This window comes from Juglans microcarpa x Juglans regia, chromosome 7S (assembly GCF_004785595.1).
Source record: "Juglans microcarpa x Juglans regia isolate MS1-56 chromosome 7S, Jm3101_v1.0, whole genome shotgun sequence".
NCBI classification, from domain to species: domain Eukaryota; kingdom Viridiplantae; phylum Streptophyta; class Magnoliopsida; order Fagales; family Juglandaceae; genus Juglans; species Juglans microcarpa x Juglans regia.
This window is the reverse complement of record NC_054607.1, coordinates 6888979-6911652: the sequence shown is the minus strand read 5'-3', so window position 1 is coordinate 6911652 and position 22674 is coordinate 6888979. Positions and strand designations below refer to the sequence as shown.

Genomic DNA, 22674 nt, shown 5'->3' with positions numbered 1-22674 from the left:
GTTCATATATATATATATATATATATATATAGAAAAGCTAAACTCACCAAGGATCCATCTCGAGGATGGGTCTCGATACAATTTTTTTATTTTAATTTTTTTACTTAATAATTAAGGAATTGTTTTTTATTGATACAGTGAATTTTTTTAAAATGTTTAAGAATATGAAAAAAATGAATAAAAGAATAAAAAATACCAAATGGCTTTGTCGAGAGCCATCCTCGGGCAACACCCTCGGTGGGCATAGCACGGCTCATATATAGTTTATATAACCAACATAAATTTATATGTAGTCTTAGCATAATTAGGTAATAACTAATTATTAATCATACTATTCTGAATGAAATTCATTTTATTTAAGAAAATCATAAAAATTCATCAAGTTCATGTCTATGAACAAATTTCAATCTCTTCAAAAATAAATGAATAGATCGCAAATATAAAATGTAACGCATTGATAAAGTTCAACTTGACATGATTTGTGTTGGGTAAAAACAATGAACAAAACAACTTGAATATTAAACACTCAACTCGACCCGATTCGATTACAACCCTAAATATTCTAGCTGAGCAAGAAATCCAAAATCAATCCAACCCTCCAGCATATATTTACTTTAAACAGAGAAAGATGGGCCATGAGAAGGATAAAAACGATGAGATCAGAGTAAAGGACAACAAAGCTACAAAAAAGAACAGGAAGAAACATCAAGCAAAACAAATGAGAAAACAATCATCAATATTCAGCTAAAAGAGATAATATCATAAGAAATTAAATCCCCTAAGATCTCAAGAGTCATATATTGTATTGACCCTACTCCTTATCCAAATTTAAATAATATCTCGTAAGACTTTTCTCACGTGATCGGGGGACTGTATGCCATCTTGTAAGTTAAGAATGAAGGGTATCTACAACGTGTAATGTTAAGTACAAAGTGGACAAGCACAAAGCCTCGATGTTTCGAGCCTCCCTCCACTTCCCCCGCGGAGGAAAAGAAAAGATAAACCAAGACTAATGATCATGACTTTTCTCGTTGCAGTAGCGGTTGTGCTGATAACAATCCTTGGAGTTGTTTTCTTTTGAAGGAGGAAGAAATATGAAGAAGTGCGTGAAGATTGGGAAATGGAGTATGGTCCTCACAGGTTCAGCTATAAGAGTCTCCATAAAGCAACCAAAGGTTTTAAAGACAAAGAGCTTCTTGGAGCTAGGGCTGTAAAATGAATAGGCTACTCGACAGACAGCTCGAATTCGACTCAACTCGAATATTAAATAGGCCGTTCGTAAACATAGAATTCGACTCGATTATTAAACGATACAAACTCGTATAAAGTTCAACTGGCTCGAGTAATGTTCATGAACAAACTCGTATGAAGCTCGGCTCAACTTATGAGCTCAACTCGTATATATTTATACATATATAATACAATATATTATATATAATAACCAAATTTTAGATATGTATATAATTTATAATATTCATAATTAAGTATATAGACTTAGTGTTATTATTATAGTCTATAGACTTATAGTCCACTACATATACTATATATAAATTTATAATATTAACTTATAGTCTTATAAAACTAGAAGTTATGATGAATACATGCATTAAATATATAACATTATAAATTTACAAATTTACAAATTTACAAATTACACCATATGGTCCATATTATATATATATATATATATATATATTCATATTAGTAAATGTATGTTAGAAATATGGTATATTGTCTATTGATATTAGTAATAGTATATTAGTATATGTATGTTAATATATTATTGGTGTTAGAAAGATGGTGACCGGTGGTGTTAGAAAGATGATACATTCATATCCTATTACTAATGTATAGTGGTATATGATATACTAATATACTAATATTAATATGAAAGAAAGATGGTGATGTATTAGTATAAGATATTAGTATATGTTACTATGTATGATGATGGATAATATTAACATATCGTATTAGTATTAGTATATACAGATGGTGGTGTATCAGTATTAGTGGTGTATTAATAACTATATAGTATTATTAATCTATTAGTAGTATAATCTTACATAATATATAACATTTTAACATTACAAATTACACCATCTCCTTATCATATTAGTATAATAGTATTATAGTATTAGTATATAATATAACTATAATATTATATCATGAGTAATAAATTATAATATTTGATAAAATATAAAGTTAGACAATGTTATATACTTATAGTTATACTATTATACTATTAGTATAGTTATATATTATAATAGTATATAACATGTGTTACAACTTAAATATTAAAATATTTAAAAAAAAACTTAAATTTTAAAATATAGTTTTACATTTTACAGCCAGTTATAACTTATAACATTGTAATGTGTTAGTAGTGTTACGTGTTAGAGAGGCTACCCGTATGACATTTGTAGTTATTAAGGCCCTTGGATCTTTATATCCAAATCTGAGTCGTTGATTCATCGCAAAACCCTAGCCGTCCCACCCACTTGGCCACTTGCATCTCGATTCTCATTTCTCCTTCAGTCGTTTCACACTTCCTCAGTTTTCGTCTCAAAGCCAGCGTGAAACCTTAGCCTTCTACGCTTCAATGGCTTCGTCGCTTACCTCGTGATTGCCATGGAATGAAACCGATTCTTGATTCTTGATTCTTGATCCTTGAAGGCTTGCAGCCATCAAGATTCAAGAACCCAATGGGCTTCTATTATGAATCTTGTGATATGGGTTTCCTAGTAGATGCAGCAAGCGGCCGTATTTTTGGGGAGCCGTGGCTGTAATCTCAGCCTCTAAGATCACAGCCGGTCATCGACACATGGATTATTAAATGCATGCATTTATGACTCCCAACTAACCGAATCCCTGATTCTATGGTTCGTGGTTCTCTAGTTCGCCGATTCTTCCGTCTATGAGTCGATTACCCTTGTTTTTTTCTTGTTTCTAAGCATTTGTCTGGGATTTGGTAACTTAGCAGATTTGATTGATCTTATCTAGTTATAGTTTTATCTGAGCATTTTCAAGGATTCATTCTAGTTCTATCTTAACTCTTTATACATTGTAGTCTTGTAAATCTAGATCTAATCATTTAAGTACACTGTATGCCAAACATGCTGTGTGGTCAGTGGTTTGACATTGTTCTACCATACATCAGTAATATCCCCAGTCGTATATGCATGCTTTTGTAGCTTTGTCACTGTTCAATGTCCATCACTTTGATTGATAAGTTTATGATTTATCTTTTTTATTTTACTTTCTAATGGCAAAATATGCCATGTTAGGGCTTTAGGCTGTTTTGCTATTGTTTACAATTACAAATATATGTTTTAAACTTTATATTTCATATAAGAGAACTGAGGAAAAAAAGCATTTTGAAGAGCTTGCCTACAGATCTGTGCTTGAAGCAACGTTTACAGCCCACTGTGAGTTTCAATTTTTCATTTCCTTTTCTAAGTAGTCTCGGGTTATTTGTGTATATTGTTGATTGGAGTATCTTCTCGCTCCCAGTATTTAAATATGCTTTCTTTTAAATGTTTTGGTTGATTAATCTGACTCTATCTGGTTCTTGTTTATCGCTTTATATTCTTGCTTGAAGTATTTAATGATGTTTTATTGTTCATGTTTGGTTATTATCTTAAGTATTGAAAGATGTGTTGGTTGATAATAAATATGGTTGGTTGATTGATTATAAATTATGATCATGTCTTAAGCACCATCTTTAATATGTGTTGGTTGATTATAAATTATCATTTTTTTAAAATCTTTAACATATGTTCTTAAGTATTTCTTTCTTCAATTTGTTTTGTGTTTATGTTCTTAGTTCAACTCTTTAAATATGCTTTCTCGAACCTGTTTTGGTTGATTATAAATTATCATATATGGTTCTTGCTTCAACTATTTAATTATGTCATCTTCAACATGTCTTGGTTGATTAATCTTTCTTCAATCTGTTTTGTGTTTATGTTCTTAGTTCAAGTCTTTAAATATGTTTTCTCGAACCTGTTTTGGTTGATTATAAATTATCATATATTGTTCTTGTTTCAACTATTTAATTATACTATCTTCAACATGTCTTGGTTGATTAATCTTTCTTCAATTTGTTTTGTGTTTATGTTTTTAGTTCAAGTCTTTATATATGCCTTCTTGAACCTATTTTGGTTGATTATAAATTATCATATATTGTTCTTGTTTCAACTATTTAATTATGACATCTTCAACATGTCTTGGTTGATTAATCTTTCTTCAATATGTTTTGTGTTTATATTCTTAGTTCAAGTCTTTAAATATGCTTTCTTCAATCTATTTTGGAGGCATATCGAGCCACCAAGGCAAGAGTCTACTGAAACTGTTTGAGTCAAAATTGTTTGACTGTAACATGTTTTGGTTGATTATATCAGCTATATCAGCCTTGCCTTTTGGAGGCACATTGAGCCATCAAGGCAAGGCTGCCAAGGCAAAATTGTTGGAGTCAAATGTTTTTGTCTTTAGCATATTTTAGTATCCTTGCTTCTGGAGGCACGTTAAACCATCATAATAAGGTTGTTTTCATTTTAGTTGATTAATATAACTTGTATGGTCAATGTTTGTATGTTTATTTTATGTTTCTGGTTTTGTGTTTTAAAAATATTAGACCTTAGCAAATGAATGATCGTGCGAATTTGGTTGATCCGGTGGAGGAGTATGAAAATGAAAACTCTATTGGGATTAGCCATGTAGAGCCCATATCTGATGATGGTGGAGACATTGCAAATATTGATGCCCCTAATACTGTCTCTACTGAGGGCCAAACAGATGTTCAAACAGTAGCCAATGAAAGAAAAAAGAGAAAAATGACTTCTAATGAATGGAATGATTTTATCGAACTTGAACGAGATGGGACGAAACAACCTCAATGTAAGTGGTGTAAATCTTTGTTTAAAGCATCTCGATCAAGTTCTACGACTACACTGCATAGGCACTTGCTAACTTGTTTGCCATATATGGGGTTTAAAAAAAACAGAAAGTCTTAGCAGTTGAGTCTAAGGAGAAAGATGGTGGCTTCACTGTCTCAAACTTTACCTATGATTGTAGTAGGGTCCGAGAGCTTGCCTCTCATATGATACTTTACCATGAATATTCATTTTCTTTAATAGAGCATGTGGTATTTAATAAGTTCATGAGGGCAAACACTCTATATTGGAAAAAAATGTCTTGGACTGCTGCAAAGAAGGAATGCATGATAACTTATGAGACTGAAAAGACAAAATGAAAGGCTTTGCTTAAACCTGTTAACAAAGTTCATATCACAATTGACATGTGGACTTCTTGTAAAAAACTTTCATATATGGTAGTGACATGTCATTTTATAGATACTGATTGGCATCTTTAGAGGCGTGTTTTGAACTTTTGTAATGTGCCACCTCCACATACTGGCTTTCGTATTGCTGATGCTTTAGAAAAGTGTTTCCAAGGTTGGGGAATTGAGAATAAAATTAGTTCAATTACTGTTGACAATACAAGTTCTAATGATGTTGCCATTAGGATCTTGAAAGATAATTTTAGGTTGAAGAAAACATTGTCTGTAGGAGGGAAATTATTTCATGTATGTTATTGTGCGCATATAACTAATTTACTTGTGCAGTATGGACTTGGGGAGATTAGGGATATTGTTGATTGTGTGAGAGATGGTATAAAAATATCTGGTAGCATCAAATAGTAGGCTAAAATAGTTTAGTAAAATTGCAAAACAGTTGTAATTGCCCTCAAAGAAACTGATTTTAGATATGCCTACAAGATGGAACAGCACATATTTAATATTGGATGCTACAATTCAGTTCAAAGAAGTTTTTCCTAGATATGGTGATAGAGATAGTAGTTTTGAATGGGTTCCAACTGTTGAAGAGTGGGGGCAAGTTGAAAATGTTTGTCAACTACTTGTTATTTTCAATTAAGTAATCAATATTGTATCCGGAAGTGATTACCCAACAGCAAACTTATTCATTTCTGAAGTATGGAGAATGAAGGACATCTTAGATAAGAAGAGTAGAGATGAGAATGAATACATGAAATCAATGGTAAGGAAAATGACTGCTAAGTTTGACAAATATTGGGGGGAGTGTAATCTATTGATGGCAATCACTGCGGTGTTAGACCCTAGATTCAAAATAGTCCTGATCCAATTCTATTTTTTTTTTAATTTATCAAGACTCAGACGCTTCTAAGAATATTGATTACGTCTCACAAGTGTTGCATGAGTTATATGATGAGTATGTTCATGAATACAATTAAACTCTTGAGGCACAAAGAGAGCAGGAAAATGCTTGAATAAACGTATACAGTTGTTTCTCAAGTGTTGGGAGAAACATGCAGAGTGGCCAGTCATTATTTAAATCTTTTGTTAGAAGTGTTGATACCGTGCAGCCTAGTAAATCAGAACTAGACAATTATTTAGAGGAGAGTATATATATCTGTGAAGAGGGTTCAGATGCAAGTTTTGATGCCTTGGAATGGTGGAAAGCAAATAATCTTAAGTTTTGAACTTTGTCCAAATTGACCCAAGATAAATTGGCTACACCAATTACCATAGTTAGCTCAGAATCAACATTCAGCGCAGGAGGCAGAGTCGTTGATCCTCATCGAGTTTCATTGTCAACTGAAACTGTCCAGATGTTGTTATGTGGGTCTGATTGGGTTAGAGCATTATATGGGCTTAAAAGATCATCAACAAATTATGTAAGTGTAATCTATTTATTTTAACTACCTGTTGCTTTTTTACTATTTTATTCTTACTATTATTAATTTATTTACAAAAATACTAATGCCTTTTTTTCTTGTCAATAGAAGGATGTTCCATCAGAAACTCAGATTCTCTTGCCATAGCCATAGGCCCATACAGACTCAGATTCTGTTTTTTTATCATGTTTAATCTATGGAACATTTGGGCAGCTTTCTAGTTTTATCTGGTCTGTATTGTTTAATCTATATGATTTGCTAGCTGATATTTGGACAGTTTTGTTCTATCTGATTTTGTTTGGGATGATATGAGTCATAACAGTTCAGGTAATTTCTAAGTTCTAACTCTTCACCATCCAGATTTCTTAAATTTCTTTAAATGGCAAATTAAATTTTGCATTGCAAACATCCATTGACAATATTTTCAAGTTAAAAGTACTTGAGTAATGATGTAAGGGAATAAAAATGATATTAACATTTTTTATTGTATCAGTGTGTGCAGGTTGTCATGGTGATTTTCTTAAAATTTGGGAACTTGCTAACTTCTGTCATGGTGAACTCAGATTTTGTATAACTTTGGTATTTTCCTGTCATTGTGATTTTGGTTAATTTTTGTTAGTACAGTCTGCAATTATCTGGCTGATTTTGTTGAACTTTGGTAACTTGTGATTTGTGAACTTGTTTTGGTTAGTTCTCTGCTGATTTTTCTGGCTGTTTTTGTTGGACTTTGGTAACTTGTTGTGAACTTTTTTTGGTAACTGCAGTTGTCTGTCTTGGTTGTCTGGCTAATTTTGCTGAACTTTGGTAACTTGTTGTGAACTTGTTACTGAACTTGTAACTTCTTTAATAACTTATTTGATAACTGCCTGTGGTATTAGTGTATGCCTATTGAGTATTGCATGTTGTTGCCTGCTGGTTGGCAGATTCGATTGTTCTTGTGGGCCTGTGGCTGAATGGCTGGTAATGCCTATTGTATTAGTCTATGCCTATTGAAGTTGTAAACTTGTCTACCTAACAGTTTGTTGTCTGGCTGATATGAGTCATGCCTATTGCTGGGTCGCTATTTTGGATTTGTTCTGTGGTAACTGCATAGTCTGCATTTGGTAACTGCAGTTGGTAACTTAGCTGAATCCCTGATGCATATCTATCTGATTCTATTTTTATTAATCTTATTGATTTCTGTGACTCTGTCATGGTGATTTCAGATTTCAATGAGTCTGAATCCCTAATGCACATATTTGTTTATGAGATTGCTTGTATAATTGTATCGTGTAGAGATATGCCATTGATTTTTTAGGCAAATTAAGTTTTGCATTTTCTATCAAACATCCCTTGACAGTATTATTAAGTTAACAGTACTTGAGCAAGGGATTAAAAATAACCTTAAATTTTTTAGTGTATTAGTGTATGCAGGGCAACAATGTCAAGATTTCTAGCTCCATTCACCAACAAATGAGGACTTCATTCATTTCACAGACCATTTTTTTTTATCATAATGTATCTTATTTCATAATTTATTATTGTAATTTGTAAAGTATTTTTTGATTCACTAGTTCCATTATGATGTAAAAATTAAAAATGTAATTTAATGTACCATAGGTCCATATAGCCATAATACTCTTAAAGGTTTTATGATGTAAATTTGTATTTAATTTTTTATTTTACTGATGCATTTATTTTAATTTTATATTAAATATTTTAGTCTTTAAATTCTGTAATAAGCGAGCCGAGCTCGAGTCGAGCTCGTTAACAGAACCGAGCTTGAGCCGAGCTCGAGCTCACTTCCCTTCTACACGAGTTGAGCTCGGACACTATAATATGTCCGGCTGATAAACGAGACGAGCCCGAGCTCGACTCGAGTAGTGAAAGAGCCGAGCTCGCACACCCCAGGCTTGCTCGAGCTCGGCTCGTTTACAGGCCTACTTGGAGCAAGAGGTTTTGGAAAGGTTTATAGAGGAACACTTCCTTCTAATGTTCAAATTGATGTCAAGAGAGTTGCTCATGATTCCAGACAAGGGATGAAGGAATCTGTGGCTGAGATTATTAGCATGGGAAGACTGAGGTACAGGAACTTGGTGCAGCTCCTCGACTACTGCCTGCGAAGGAGAGAACTCCTTTTGGTCTATGATTATATGCCCAATGGAAGTCTGGACAAGTTATTATATAGCAATGAAAGAACAAGCATTAACTGGTTTCAACAATTTCAAATCCTGAGAGTAGCAGCATCTGGCCTTCTTTACCTCCATGAAGAGTGGGAACAGCTTGTTCTACACAGAGATGTAAAGGCAAGCAATGTTCTCTTAGATGCTGAATTAAATGGAAGGCTAGGAGATTTTGGCCTTGCCAGATTATATGACCATGGTACCAATCCCCAAACCACCCAAGTGGTTGGGACTGTAGGATATTTAGCTCCCGAGCTTACTAGAACAGGAAGGGCAACCGCCTACACTGATGTGTTTGCTTTCGGGGCTTTCATGCTCGAGGTGGCCTGTGGAAGGAGGCCTATAGAACAAAGTAGTTTTGGTTGAAAAGGAGCTATCTTTGATGCCAGTGATTCTAGATTGGAAGGTTACTATGTGTTGGAGGAAATGGTGTTGGTTTTGAAACTAGGGCTGCTCTGCTCACGTGCAATTCCAGCAGCCCGGCCTAGCATGAGGCAAGTGATGCAGTTCTTGGATGGCAATGCTGATCTGCCGGATCTACCATATGACAATGCTTCTTTTGGTACATTTACAAGTAATGAAGAATCCATTTTCTTTTTTTCACTTATTTCATCATCTGGCCAGGGTTCTGCTCCTTCCATGTCTACCACAGATTCAATCCTTAAAAGTGGTCGTTGAATTAGCTGTGTGTGTCTCATGAATCATCATAAGTAAAACCAGAGCATGGATCGATGGCCCCTTGGCACACAAAAAGCCAACAAATTACTTGTGGGTGGAGAGAAGAGGAAGAACAAACTTGTGAAGATTATGATGTATACAGTAGATACACTAGTTGTAAACATGTGTGATGCATAAGGAAAATTAAAATTATTTAATGAAAAATAATATATATAGTTGTTTAAAATGTCAGATAACTTTATATGATTTTCCAAGGGTATCATATATATATATATATATATGTCTTTACAAATTATAAAATTAAAATTAAAATACATTATTTTTTTTCCAGGTGAAGAACTAAGCAACTTCAGAGCTTATTGAGTTTATCGATCAGAGATCAAGATTGAAGTGGTAACAATTGAATTTAAGCCTATAAACTCAAAGAATTTATGAGTTGGAAAAAGATAACCGGACTTCACAAAAGCAAAATTTCATAATTTTCAAAATTATATACTGTGATAGATTATTTATCTATTACTTGATCAAACCATATTGAGTGACCAAACAATTCTCGTTACTCAGTAGAAGATTTTTTTTTTTTTCCATAGAAAAAAATAATTACTGCATGGGAACCCAATCTCTCTACATTTGCTTATCTTAACTCCCTCCTTCTCTCCCTCCTACATGCGTGCATTAAGCTGATATATTTATCAGGAATGAGGGAATTTATAGCTACAAAACATCGATTTCTCTCCTAATACAAGAAATTGTTTAATAGCTAAATTAAGTTGATGGGAGGATATGAGTTTAATCATTTCATTTATATTCTAATATCCAATATTGTCGCTCGTGAGTGGATCATTGCCTCCTTAGTTAGTGAGCTCAACACAGAATATTTAATGAAATGGGGCGAAGTATGTGAAGCTATGCAACTAAGAGAAATACTACAGTCACAAAAAAATTTTATAAAAGTAAACTGACAAATTGACGTAGTTTCATGTTGAGGTGTATGTGCAAACTAGTTTTGGAGCTGAAAAAGGTGTTTGCTTAATGTGCACTTGAGCGAAACTCAACCCGTGAGTTCGCTCGACGTGCGTTCAACAGTGGGTTCGAGCGAAACTCAACCCGTGAGCTCGCTCGACATGCATTCGACAATGAGCTTGAGCAAGACATAAACCTTAGTATTCGCTCAACACCCCGCTTGAGCCAATGTTAATTTGGTTGTTCGCTCGAGGAACGCTCGACACGCTGCTCGAGCGAAGAATACAGATTTTGTCAATTCGGATTTCCAGTGCCATTTGCTATATATTTGTCATATTTGACTTGTGTTTGACGACTTTTCAACATATTTTGAGAGAAAACAATTGTCAAGTAATTGCATATTGTGTAAGAGAGCAAAAAGCCCTAGAGAATGTGAGTTGAGATTGAGTGATTATAAATCTCCTCTGATTAATAAGATTTCTACAGCTCTGTAGACGTAGGTAATTTACTGAACCACGTATATTGTACATCGTGTGCTTGATTGTGTTGCTTTTACTTAAATTGTCATCGTTGGTGTGTATGTTTACACAACATTTCACAACATTTCATGTGGTGCATTAGATCAACTTTACAATAAAAATAAATTTATAATTTTACTTGTCACATCAAATCACGTCAATTTATCAATTTACTTTTGTAAAATCTATTTGTGGCTAAAGAATCTCTCTTTGACATAACATCATCGCATTAGAAGTCTTAAGTTCAATCTCAACTTCAACTACATTTCATTAAAGATTCCATATGTCGAGCTCACAAATAAAAAAGGAGCTCAACCATGCCTGAGCGGAGTGTCAAAATATGAATTAAACAATTAAATTCACTTCTCTCTCGATTAGTTTAAGCTATTGAGACGAACTGTAATATAACAGAAATCGGGTGCTGACAATAATGCCAAAGAAAATAATTTATTGGTCTCACATCCGAAAACGTGAACTTGTATGCCTTTTGACAATCAAGTGCAGGAATTAATCTCTGTTCACCTCCTAAAATTCTAATCTTGCAGCAATCACCATAAATAAAAGGGAGATGTCCAAGTTTCAATGCAATCAGTAAAAACTAGCGAAAGCCAAAACGATTTGTGCCAGAAGTTGGAACCACGAATTACTAATAATATGCACTAAATCTTTACATAACCCATTCTGATTGGATGCCTGAGTGATTATAAGAAAATACCATCAGCTAATTAGTACTCTGGCTGAAGAGCCATTACTTGTGTACAATATAATAAGGTTGCTTTTATGAAATGGTAAGACAGGCGGCTCAAGGAAGCTTCAAACAGGTGACCTTGACGTATCATGATAGTAAACAAGTTCACAGAACGGGAATAAGAAAAAAAGAAAAAAAAAATGAGGAAACGAGTTCACAGACTAACCAAAACGACTTGGGTGTATTGGAAGCTCGATTGGTACATATTTTAAATTTTCGCTTTCACTTCAAAATCTTGGACTCAATCTCTTCCAAGCTCAGCCCTTTGGTCTCCGGGACAACAAGCAGTACAAACAAAAGTGACAACAAAGCAATAGCCCCGAAAAGAAGGAAGAGATTTTCCGCTCCTAAAAACTCCTGCAATATAAGCAAATCACTCCACATTCAAAATCACAAGGAATGAGAACTGTAAACAATGAGATAACCAGCTTTGAAAGGAATGGATGGATTCATAAAAGTAGATCAATACCTTCAATGGTGAGAATGCAAAGGTTACAATGGCATTTGAGCCAAAGTTAGTAAGAGCTGCAAGACTAATCCCTCGCCCTCTTGTCCGAAGCGGGAATATCTCTGACACCATAAGCCAACTGATCGGGCCAAATGAGATCTGACAGTCCATTCAAAGAACAGAAATCTGTTAATGAATCAACATTCACATTAACCTTGTAATGAAGAAAAACTGTCATTACTCGTTATATATAACTACTTTCCTTTTATTTTTATTTCTTCAGAAAGTTCTAAATCAAGGTAGCTTTCTGAGGTAGACTTTTCAGTGGATGTAACAAGTTTGACTTCAGCCACTTTTGCAACACTCTAGTATTTCTCCTCGGAATTATATTTGATTCTCTGAAAGAAATAGTGCAGAGAATTTCAATCCTTAAAAGACAAAATGTTACCTGGTAGCAACCGACATAGAGAAGTAGACTGCCTACAGCAACAATAGGGAACCCTCCGAGAAATTTATAATAAGCAGAAAGCAGAAATAAAGAAAGAGCCTGTAGTAATTTGAAGAAAAGCAGATTTAAACTTTCGTCATAATTTTTATCAGGGAAAATCCAATGAGTAAAATCATTTAATAGATAGATGGTCATAAGTGATATACAAGCCCGCTGACTCCTCCGATTAGCAGGGGTCTTCTCCCAAGATCATCTACTTTTAGGATAGCTATCCATGTCATCAGGAACTGCAGGAGGAAACATCACAAATTTATTCATATTACCATTAGCTTTACCAAGAGAAATATGCAGGGAGACTCTCCCCCATATTCAAAGACATCACTAGAAGATTATTACTTACTTTGAAAACGCCAATTACAACAGAAACTCGGGTAGCATCAGAGGCCGCAGAAAACCCAGCAGACTTATCAGAATAACAAAGAATATTATGTGGTTAAGTGAACTGACGTAAAGGAATGCATTTAATCAAAATCAAAGATTTATATAAACAACAAGTACCTGCAGTATTGGACCTGCATAATATAGAACGCTTGGTTGCCCAGTTATCTGTCACAGTCATGTGGTAAATTGGCTTGCCAACTAGAAAAACTCCACATTTCTCCATTATATGCTTGTTTGAACTCAAGTTCAAAATGGAATTAAAAGAGGCAATTCAAAACAGCGAAACGGCAAAATACCTGTTGAAAAAGGACCAGCCCCCCACCAATTAGGAAGGCTTTCAAACTTGAGCCTTGAAAGACCTCCAAGAAACTGCCCTCAGACTCCTGATCCGCATATGCAGATTTCAATGAGACAAATGTGTCTTCTATTTGCCTTCCAGACAGCTTGTCACCAGGAGGACGGCCCCTTAGTTTGCTCAGAGCAAGAACTGCTTTCTCTTTGTAATCTTGTAATAAACCTTTTCCTTGGACGGCCCTAAGAAGCAGCCAGCGTGGAGATGGTGGAAGACTCCACATGCCGAGTCCCATAATAAGAGCAATCGGTGCACTAGCTCCAAACATGTAACGCCACCCTCCAACTACATCAATCTGAAAGCTTCCAATAAAATAGCCCAACTGCAGAAAAAAAAAAAAAAAAAAAAATCATTTTTTAGCTTCAGTAAATATAAGAAAGTGAACAACATGATTGTCAAGAATAATAAAGGAGTATACAATACCAGAATCCCAAGAACTATGAAGAGCTCCTTTAAAGATATTAGAGTTCCACGAATCTGAGATGGGCAAGTTTCTGCAATATAGAGAGGAGCCCCATGCATGGCCTGACAAAAAAATTCACGTATTAAGTTGGTGGAGTATGACTAAGTACATCATAGCAGCTAAGTTCACACAAAATAGTAGTGGAGTTTCAAAGAAGCCCACCAAACCAATACCAAGGCCATAGAGCAGCCGTCCCACTAAAAGAACACCAAGGGCTGGAGCATAGGCAGTGGTCAGACCACCAAGCGCATATAGCACAGCTGCCGTGATAAGTTCTCGCCTCCTCCCTTTGTGATAAAATCCATTATATTAGATAAAAACTCATAAACAAGCTCTAAGGACAGGACAGAGAAAATTAGGACATACCAAGGAAGTCTGAAATTGGATAGACAAGAAGGGAACCCAGAAGAGCTCCATAAAGGGAACCACTAACCTGAATTGAGTGAATTAGCATATCATAGAAGGTTTTTGGAAGAAAAAAACTGCAAGTTTCCAGAACGATAGTAGATAATGTGACTATTATCCTTGAACCGTACCACAAGTCCAAGCTGAATGGCTGAAAGGTTGAACCAAGTTGTTCCACTGAGCTCAGGTGACTGTTAAATCATCAAGGTACAACAAGAAGAAAAATGCATATTTTGGATTATTTGGTGGTTAGTAGAACAACAAGAAAGATGGCCGAAAGAAAATCAAATACATGAGAAAGAAGTAAATGAAAATTATATATAGATATGCACCTGTAATGAGATGGTAGCACTGGAGGTGGCACCAATGTCATACCCAAACAACAAACCTCCCAAGGCTGGGAACAAAAACCTAAAATTGTAGGAACAAAATTAAATTGAGGCAATGATTTGATTATCTTTTCCTTGAAAAAAATGTCAATACAAAAACCACAGTCATGTACTATTTCTTGATTCACGCTACTCTCTTTACATCCAAAACAACCAAGTGAAAAATCCCACTACCATGAATTAACCATAGCCAACATATTGAAAAGCACCCGTCTTGCTTTGACACCGGAACTAAAAAAGAAGTAATTCCAATATTCTATCTAGTTTCATCAAGGTTGAAGATCCAATTTTGAGATTGCATTTGCACGTCACAAAAACCATAGCTCGCACTAAAAAATGACAAATAAGTGTCAGCCGCATCAATTCTGGCGCAAGAGCTAAGGAATACTTTGGTATTTTCAACACCCTTAAATACATAGAAAAAGCAGAATACCGATTGGCCAAAAAGATGTAAAACAAGCGTTAAAATAAAGAGAAAGTGGTAGAAACGCACGGCAATATCACAGAAGACCAAGTAAATTTCTCCTGATACGTTGCGTCAGAAACAAGCGACCCACCCTCTTCCCCAGAAGCATCGACTTTCTGTACTCCTGCCTGCCCACAAAACCAAAAGAGAAACAAAAACCAAACACTAAAGCACAGGAGGAAACAAAAAATGAGGGAAATTGGGTCCTCACATTGAATCTGCTTAGACGGCCAGAGAGCAAAGGGAGCTTCGGGAACGTGGGAAAATTGGCCTTGAACTGACTGTCATATGATAAACACGGGCGTGTCCTCCGTTGAGTGTAACAGATGAAAGCTTGTGATGGTTTCGTTCGATGAGTTGGGTGAGAATGTAAGAATTCTAGGACGAAGAGAAGTTGAGTTGAGGCACTGCAAGCCATATGAGGAAGTGGTGACCGAATATTACGATCAAGCTGTTAATGGCTGCCGCTCTATTATTTTGTTCTTCAGTGTTTTGGGGTGTTTTCTGTGGTCCAATCTTGATAGTTTTGTCGGCATTGACCTTTGATGGTTACGGACCTGTGGCCTCTCTACACGCTATGAATTTTGAAAAAATCTGGGCAGCGCCACTGTTTGGGGAGCAGCCTACATGGCTTAAGCGAAATGACCAAAAATTCCCTACAACAAAACCCATGTTCTGCATGTTCCCTCTCTATTTCACCCATTTGAAAACAGTACGTTTGATTTCCTCCTCCCCCATCCCCAGCCCGCGTTCCTTCAGTTGGTCTCGAAGTCTATCAAGGATGGGCTTCAATTCCCCGTGGGTCGAATTGCTCGGTATTTGAAGAAGGGTCGCTACGCTTAGAGGACAGGCTCTGGTGCTTCGATCTACCTCGCCGCGGTTCTTGAGTATCTCGCTGCTGAAGTACTTTTAGAACCAACCCGAGGCATGTCCTTTTGGCCGTGAGGAACGACGAGGAACTGGGAAAGTTGCTATAGGGGGTAACCATTGCTAGCGGCGGAGTTCTACCGAACATCAACCCCATCTTGCTGCCCAAGAAAACAGCTACTGAATCTGATAAAGCCTCTAAATTGCCGAAGAAGACCCCAGAAAAGCCTCTCCATTTCTACTCATTTTGTATGCCTAGGGTTTTCTTGGTTTTATTTTTTTTTCGTTTTTGTTTGTGGGCTTACAATCTGGTTTACTCTGTTAGGAACAATTTTTTATTTTTGATTTTTCCTTTCCATTGCTTCGTATGAAGGCCGTATTTGCAGCAATCGGGGCATTTCGGAGTACTTATCTGATATATATGAATAAATATAGATAGAAATTATTATTGAGAGTAATCATTTTGTATATATTATGTGATATCATTTAGATCATATATCTCTTAAGTCTAAAATAAAAAAGTAAAAAATTAAAAGCAGTTATGTAGTGAATGTAAAGTATGTACTGTTATAATAACTTATCTCTAACATTACTCTTTCTGGATTTGATATTTTTCGTCGGAGGTTTTCCTTAACTGAAATGAAATGCCTAGAGAGTGAAACTTTTATAGTGCTAGTTTTGAATTTGAAAAATTCTACTCATAATCACACACTACAAATTATTCTTTTTGTTATTTTTTTAATTTTTTCTCTTGCTAAATATGTGATATATCGATGATGAGTAAAAGAATTTAATTATTTTAAAAATAATAAAACTAAAAAAAATTAAAAAAATAAAAACATAAAAGAATAAAAAGAAAAAAAAATTGTAGTGTATTGTATGTGATAAATAACAAAACTCTTTGAATTTTGGAGTGGTGTGGAACAGAGGGCGGCATTCAAACCAACCCTCTAAAACGCACGATTTGAAAAAAAGAAAAAAAAAAAAAAATATATATATATATATATATATATATATATATATATATATGACATGCAAGGTGTGCTATAGATCAACTGCGAACAGTAGTTGATCCGTAACTTTTCCTATAAATTTTATACTTTCCTCTATTCACAATCCTAAAAAATATATAATTAAGAAAATATATAATTCCAACTTTTTTATGCTATTTTACAATATATATATATTGAATAATATTAAGAGAAATTCTATTTACAGTCCTCACTTAAGAATTGCGTATGTAGACCTATTGATGTGTTTTATTAAATGGAAAAAAACACAATTTTAAGAGGGATATTATTATAATTTTAAAAAAAAATTTAAAGACAACTATTTAAATTTGCATGAGCAGTCCCTATTTGAGGACTATACGTAGACTAATTCTAATGTTTATTGTACTTAATAAAAATTTATAAAAAGCTTACTTCTCTGCGTGTCAGTTATTAATATATTAAAAATTATAAAATATGAAACTCAAAATTTGAATTTCAAAAGAAAATCGAAAAAATGAGTCTTGTACTTAAAATTATAAGTATACGTAGTATTACTTATATATATATATATATATATATATTTACAAGCGACGACTAAAGGATTTGTTGTTTGATAATTTGAATTTTTCATTACCACTTTCTATTTGAAATAAATTTTTAAAATAAGTATAAAAAAAAATTATAGATATATCATTACTCTTCTTAAAAATGGAATGTCCAAACTAGAAAATTAAAATAACATAATATTGCACACTAACAGAATATCTTGGGATGCAAATTCAAATGATTTGTTCATTGACTGTTTGAGTTCAGTTTGTAAAATATCGATCAAGTTTGCCTCATTTAACAAGCTCATCAAATTGGAACTAATTTTAGATTCGTTTATTAAACGAGTTAGATTCATTTTAATTTAACTGAACTCGTATAAATTCAACTCGACTTATATGTATACTTAATTCAAATTCAATTCATTTAACACCCATTCATCTAACCACCTTGCATGGTTCACTTATGCCACCTACTAAACTCTTAAAAGTAATTCGATAGATCATACAAAATAACCAAATTTGAAGAAAAATATTAGATTTATTAATTAAACAAGCCAAGTTTTCAAATAATGTTGTATAAACTCGATTTATTATTTTTATAGTTGTGCTATTAACTTTACAACGTAAAAATTTTAAATAATGTTAATTGCAAAATCAGTTTTTGGATTTTCAAAGTTTTGCAACTTGAGATCTTAGTTTTCAACTTTTATAAAATTTAAACCTGAAATTTCAAGAAATTTACAATTAGCATCTCCATCAATTTCCTGTTAAAAAATTAACTGGCCGGATGATTGCCACGTGGCGTGTAGTCTTCGATTGGCTAGTGTTGATATTGATATCACATGTCAGTCAATCAGAACCTAGCTAGCTAACACATAGCCTCCTATTAATTCTTTAACAAAAGATTGACAAAGGTATTAATTTTGTAAAAGTTGAGAAGGATACCTTGAAGAGTTCCTCTTGGGTCCCGTGGCACCTGTAAACGGCATTTATCAAAGACGAATTATGAGCTGTTACGTAGGTGTTCTTTAGTAAATCGTGAAACACGTATAGTAGGAGATTATTGCTCTCTCTCCTTCCCGCTTGAGCCAAACGCCTCTCCTTCCCGAGTTGAATACCATAACTGATCTCTCTCTGTGCTCAATCTCTCTTCTTCCCTCTCTGAATATTATAACCAATTTTCAGAATCTCTCTCTCATTCGATCTCTCTTCTTTCCTCTTCCTCACGAAAAACCTAAACCAATCTTTAGAATCTCTCTCCCTCTCTCTTTCCCTCTCTTTCCTTCAATCTCCCTCACAAAAATCCTAAGAGGAAGTTCAGAAAGTCTCTCTCTCTCTCTCTCTCTCTCTCCCCCTCTTTACTTCAATCAATAACTCGAAATTAAGATCCCGAAACTCTATATTGCAACTTCACCGTCAGAGAACCTCAAGTACCAATTTCTCTAATCTTCGATTTTCTCATATTCCTATGTTGAATTTTTAGACTTAATGTATTTGTATTTTGCATATTTTAAATATTTGTATTTGTATTTGTATTGGCGTGCAAAGTCCAAGAACTTAAATCAGGAAAAGAATCAATTTGTTTCTACTCTTCCTAAGTTATTTGTTGGCTTTTCTGTTTTTAAGGAAATTGGTTGAAAGCTCTTTAAGGACTCTTGTAAGAATTGAGGAACGGTGTAAACAAACGAATTAAAAAAAAAAAAAAAAAAAAAAAAAAAAAAAAAAAAAAAAGAAAGATCTTCAAAACTTCTTTGTTTAAGCCTTGCGTTCCTTCTGATTCTCTTCTAAATCTGCCCAATTATTTCTTCAGCAACTGATTATATATTCGATATATTCACCTTTAACAATAAACATAAGCATAGCATTAAAAGAAAAGAATTATAGATAATATACAACTTGATCACTATCACCGTCCTGTGGTCTTGTTTAGATGGAATCAAGTATATGCAAGTACCAAACGTTATCCAAAATCCAAGAAGTGGCAGAATTGACAGCTTCTCACATTCCTTTAGCAATAGCTTCCATTGGGAAGTCATTTAACAGTAAAAGAAGCTACACAAATAGAATAGAAATGATGCTCTTTTTTCCATGACATATATGATTATCGTTCAAACTATCACAAAAATTATAGTACAAAGTACAATAATACAAAATCATGACAACAATAGAACTTGTAATGTTTCTTTGTACTTTTTTTCCATAGCTTTGAATTTTGCTTCTTCAGTCATTACACGTGTTTGATTGATCCTGTTGTTCATTATTTGAGCTAACTCTAATATCATTTTGTAACAACTGTTTTGTTCCATTTCAAAATCAATCTATTGAAAAAACCCGTATTATTTGTCTATCTTATACTTTGGATAATTGAAAAACCGTCTGTCAAAACTAGTATCTTTGGCAGAAATCCTTAGCTTTGATGGAATCCTACAGTGGCAAAGTGGTCTATCCAACTCAGCTTCATCTTTTGTTCTTGAACTCAAAGAACTTGAACTAGAACTAGCATCATTGTTATACTGCATTTTACACGTCAATTATACTAGCTTTGGTTTAATGACCATTTATATTCAAATTATAGCCACCATTAAATATAAAAAAAAAGCACTAAAGTATATAGTAAATGTATTTCGATTCAATTTTAGGTAGGATATTTCACATTCTAAATGAGCCAGATATGGCATCACAAATGTTTTTGGTAATGGTGGCAAATACTGAATAAAAGCAACATTTAGATGAATAGGGAAACATCAAAAATACATTTGTGGGGTTGCACCCTGGCCTTGCCATGTAAGAATTGAGCATAATAATTCTGGGTGGATATGATTGAAAGGTAGAGGGGATCAATACTTTCTAAATAAATAAAAAAACAGCAAGTTGTGGGAAGTGCATATAAGCCTATCACATGTCATTATAAGACAATAATACCTCAGAATATATGCTATCTAACAAAATGGACATGGGACCGACCTCTAAACAGAGTGGAACATGTAGTTTTACACCTATAATCACATATATTAATACTTCTTCCACTTTCCTTCTTTCCCAATAGATAGGGTTTCTTCAATTTTATTATGGCATCACTTTAATACTACAAATTTGCCTGGTGAAGGGCAATCTGCCCTGAAAAAGAAAAAGGAGTACACTACGAATTGGGTTGCAGATCGAAACATGGAGAAAATTACCTTCATTCTTTGGTAGAGTAGAGGGAGGGTTAGGGCTTTGTGGGAAATCAATTTGTAAAAAAAACCTACAAAAATAAACAACCAAAATTAGGGATTAGAAAAAATAAAACCCTAATCTACTGTCAGGAGAAGAAAAATTTCAATCCAAATCCAAATGGCACTACCTCAACGTCTTTCTTGCAAGTTTTGTGATGACATTACCTCGACATATTTTTTGCAGGTCTCGGAGGTCATTCCCAGGTCACGAGAGGGAAGGAGAGTGACAAAGATGGAGTGAGAGAGCAGAGCGTAACCTTCAAAATCAGAGATTATGAGAGAGTGAGGTTCCGTCGAGCGAGGGAGGGTTTTTGCCTTTCAGGATTGAGAGAGCAAGGAGAGAGGGAGTGTTCTCATTGAGCGAGGGAGGGTTTTCACCTTTCGGGATCGAGAGAGCAAGAGAGCAAAAAGAGCAAAGAGTGTTTTCATTTGAGAGAGCAAAGAGAGGGAGTGTTTTCGTTTCGGGAGTGTTTATTCCCAGTTTACACATCTCTATCACGTCTTCATATACCGCACATGTGGCAAGTTGCCATTGGGTTCCGATATATGCAGGTTGTAGGAGACACCTACAGGAAGGTTTTCTCTACCTTGAATTGCAAAAATTTAAACAAACATATACCGAATTTGCAATTAATCGTCTCGATTTGATTACAATCCTAATTGTAGCAGAGCAAGAAATCCAAAATCAATCCAACCCTCCAGCATATCTTTACTTTAAACAGAAGAAAGATGTGACATGAGAAGGATAAAAACGATGAGATCAGAGTAAAGAACAACAAAGCCACAAAACAGAACAACAACAAACATCAAGCAAAACAAAAGGAAAAAAAAAAATCAATATTCAGCTAGAAGAGATAATATAATAAGAAATTAAATCCCCTAAGATCTCAACTCTCAAGAGCCATATATTGTATTGACCCTACTCCTCCTTATCCAAAACAAAATAATATCTGGTAAGACTTTTCTCACATGATTGGGGGGACTGTATGCCATTGTGTAAGTTAAGAATGAAGGGTATCTATAAAGAGTAATGCTAAGTATAAATCCGCCTCCGTTGCACTACCATATAAAATTAAGAAAATTATAATCTTATAATTAGTCTACAACTAGTTTACTCTTTTAGTTAAAATGAAGGGTATCTACGCAAAATTGAAATTATTTTTTAATGAAGTGTTACAATTACATTGATTAATTTAAAATAAATTATGAAATAGTTGTAAGTGTATCATTACCCCTTATCATTATCTATACACCAGTCATTAGTTTTGTGTGTTCTAAATGGAAAATGTGCCCATTTTGAGTCCCTACCAAATACTTACTACTAAATCCTACTTTACCACATTTTCTATGCAAATTGATTTTGCATTACAAGTGGGGAAAACCCACATTTTCTAAATAAATAACATAAAATATTTTTAAGAATATATATATATATATATATATATATATATATTTATAATGCACACTGTCCCCCCTTTTTTTTCTTCCCGGAAAGAAGGAAAAATCCGAACAAAACGTCGTGTCTCACGTTGTGGAAGTCAAAGCAATAAACCGCTACAGAAACTCTTGACCATCCAGAAAAGCAAGAGCATGTGTAAGAATAAGAAGATGACCGTTACTGTTAACTGCCATTCAAAGTTCATTATCCTTTTTTCCCGAGTTTTAACCCTTCATAACTGACCCCTTAGTTTCCGCTTTGCCTAAGAAAAAGTCGTATTTCTTTTCACTCCCACCTTGAGAATCATCAATCCAATATATATTAAAAAAAAAAAAAACCGTGCCCATATGATCAGTGACGGAGTTTGTGATCTGTGGTGTGAGAAAATAAACCTCAAAAATCGTTTCAAGCTTCGGAAA

At 34.3% G+C, this 22674-nt stretch overlaps 1 protein-coding gene and 1 pseudogene across 2 annotated transcripts; one reads left to right on the top strand and one right to left on the bottom strand.

Annotated features, from left to right (window-relative positions):
* The first annotated feature begins 935 nt into the window (after nucleotides 1–935).
* Nucleotides 936–9769, top strand: LOC121240594 (annotated as a pseudogene).
* Nucleotides 9770–11652: 1883 nt separating this feature from the next.
* On the bottom strand, nucleotides 11653–16400 carry LOC121240593 (D-xylose-proton symporter-like 3, chloroplastic). 2 transcript variants are annotated; one of them, XR_005935570.1, is made up of 15 exons: nucleotides 15407–16400; nucleotides 15223–15323; nucleotides 14673–14751; nucleotides 14472–14531; nucleotides 14302–14368; nucleotides 14098–14222; nucleotides 13896–13997; nucleotides 13417–13794; nucleotides 13238–13285; nucleotides 13080–13142; nucleotides 12886–12966; nucleotides 12680–12778; nucleotides 12253–12390; nucleotides 11950–12140; nucleotides 11653–11861 (listed from the first exon to the last, which is right to left on the bottom strand). XR_005935570.1 is itself a non-coding variant. In XM_041138071.1 (14 exons), the coding sequence occupies exons 1-14, from the start codon at nucleotides 15611–15613 to the stop codon at nucleotides 12006–12008; spliced, it is 1683 nt and encodes a 560-aa protein (XP_040994005.1). In that variant the 5' UTR covers nucleotides 15614–16400; the 3' UTR covers nucleotides 11653–12005. The 2 variants fall into 2 exon arrangements, 1 of the variants encoding a protein (XP_040994005.1); XM_041138071.1 differs by having other exon boundaries at nucleotides 11653–12140.
* Between the last annotated feature and the right edge of the window lie 6274 nt (nucleotides 16401–22674).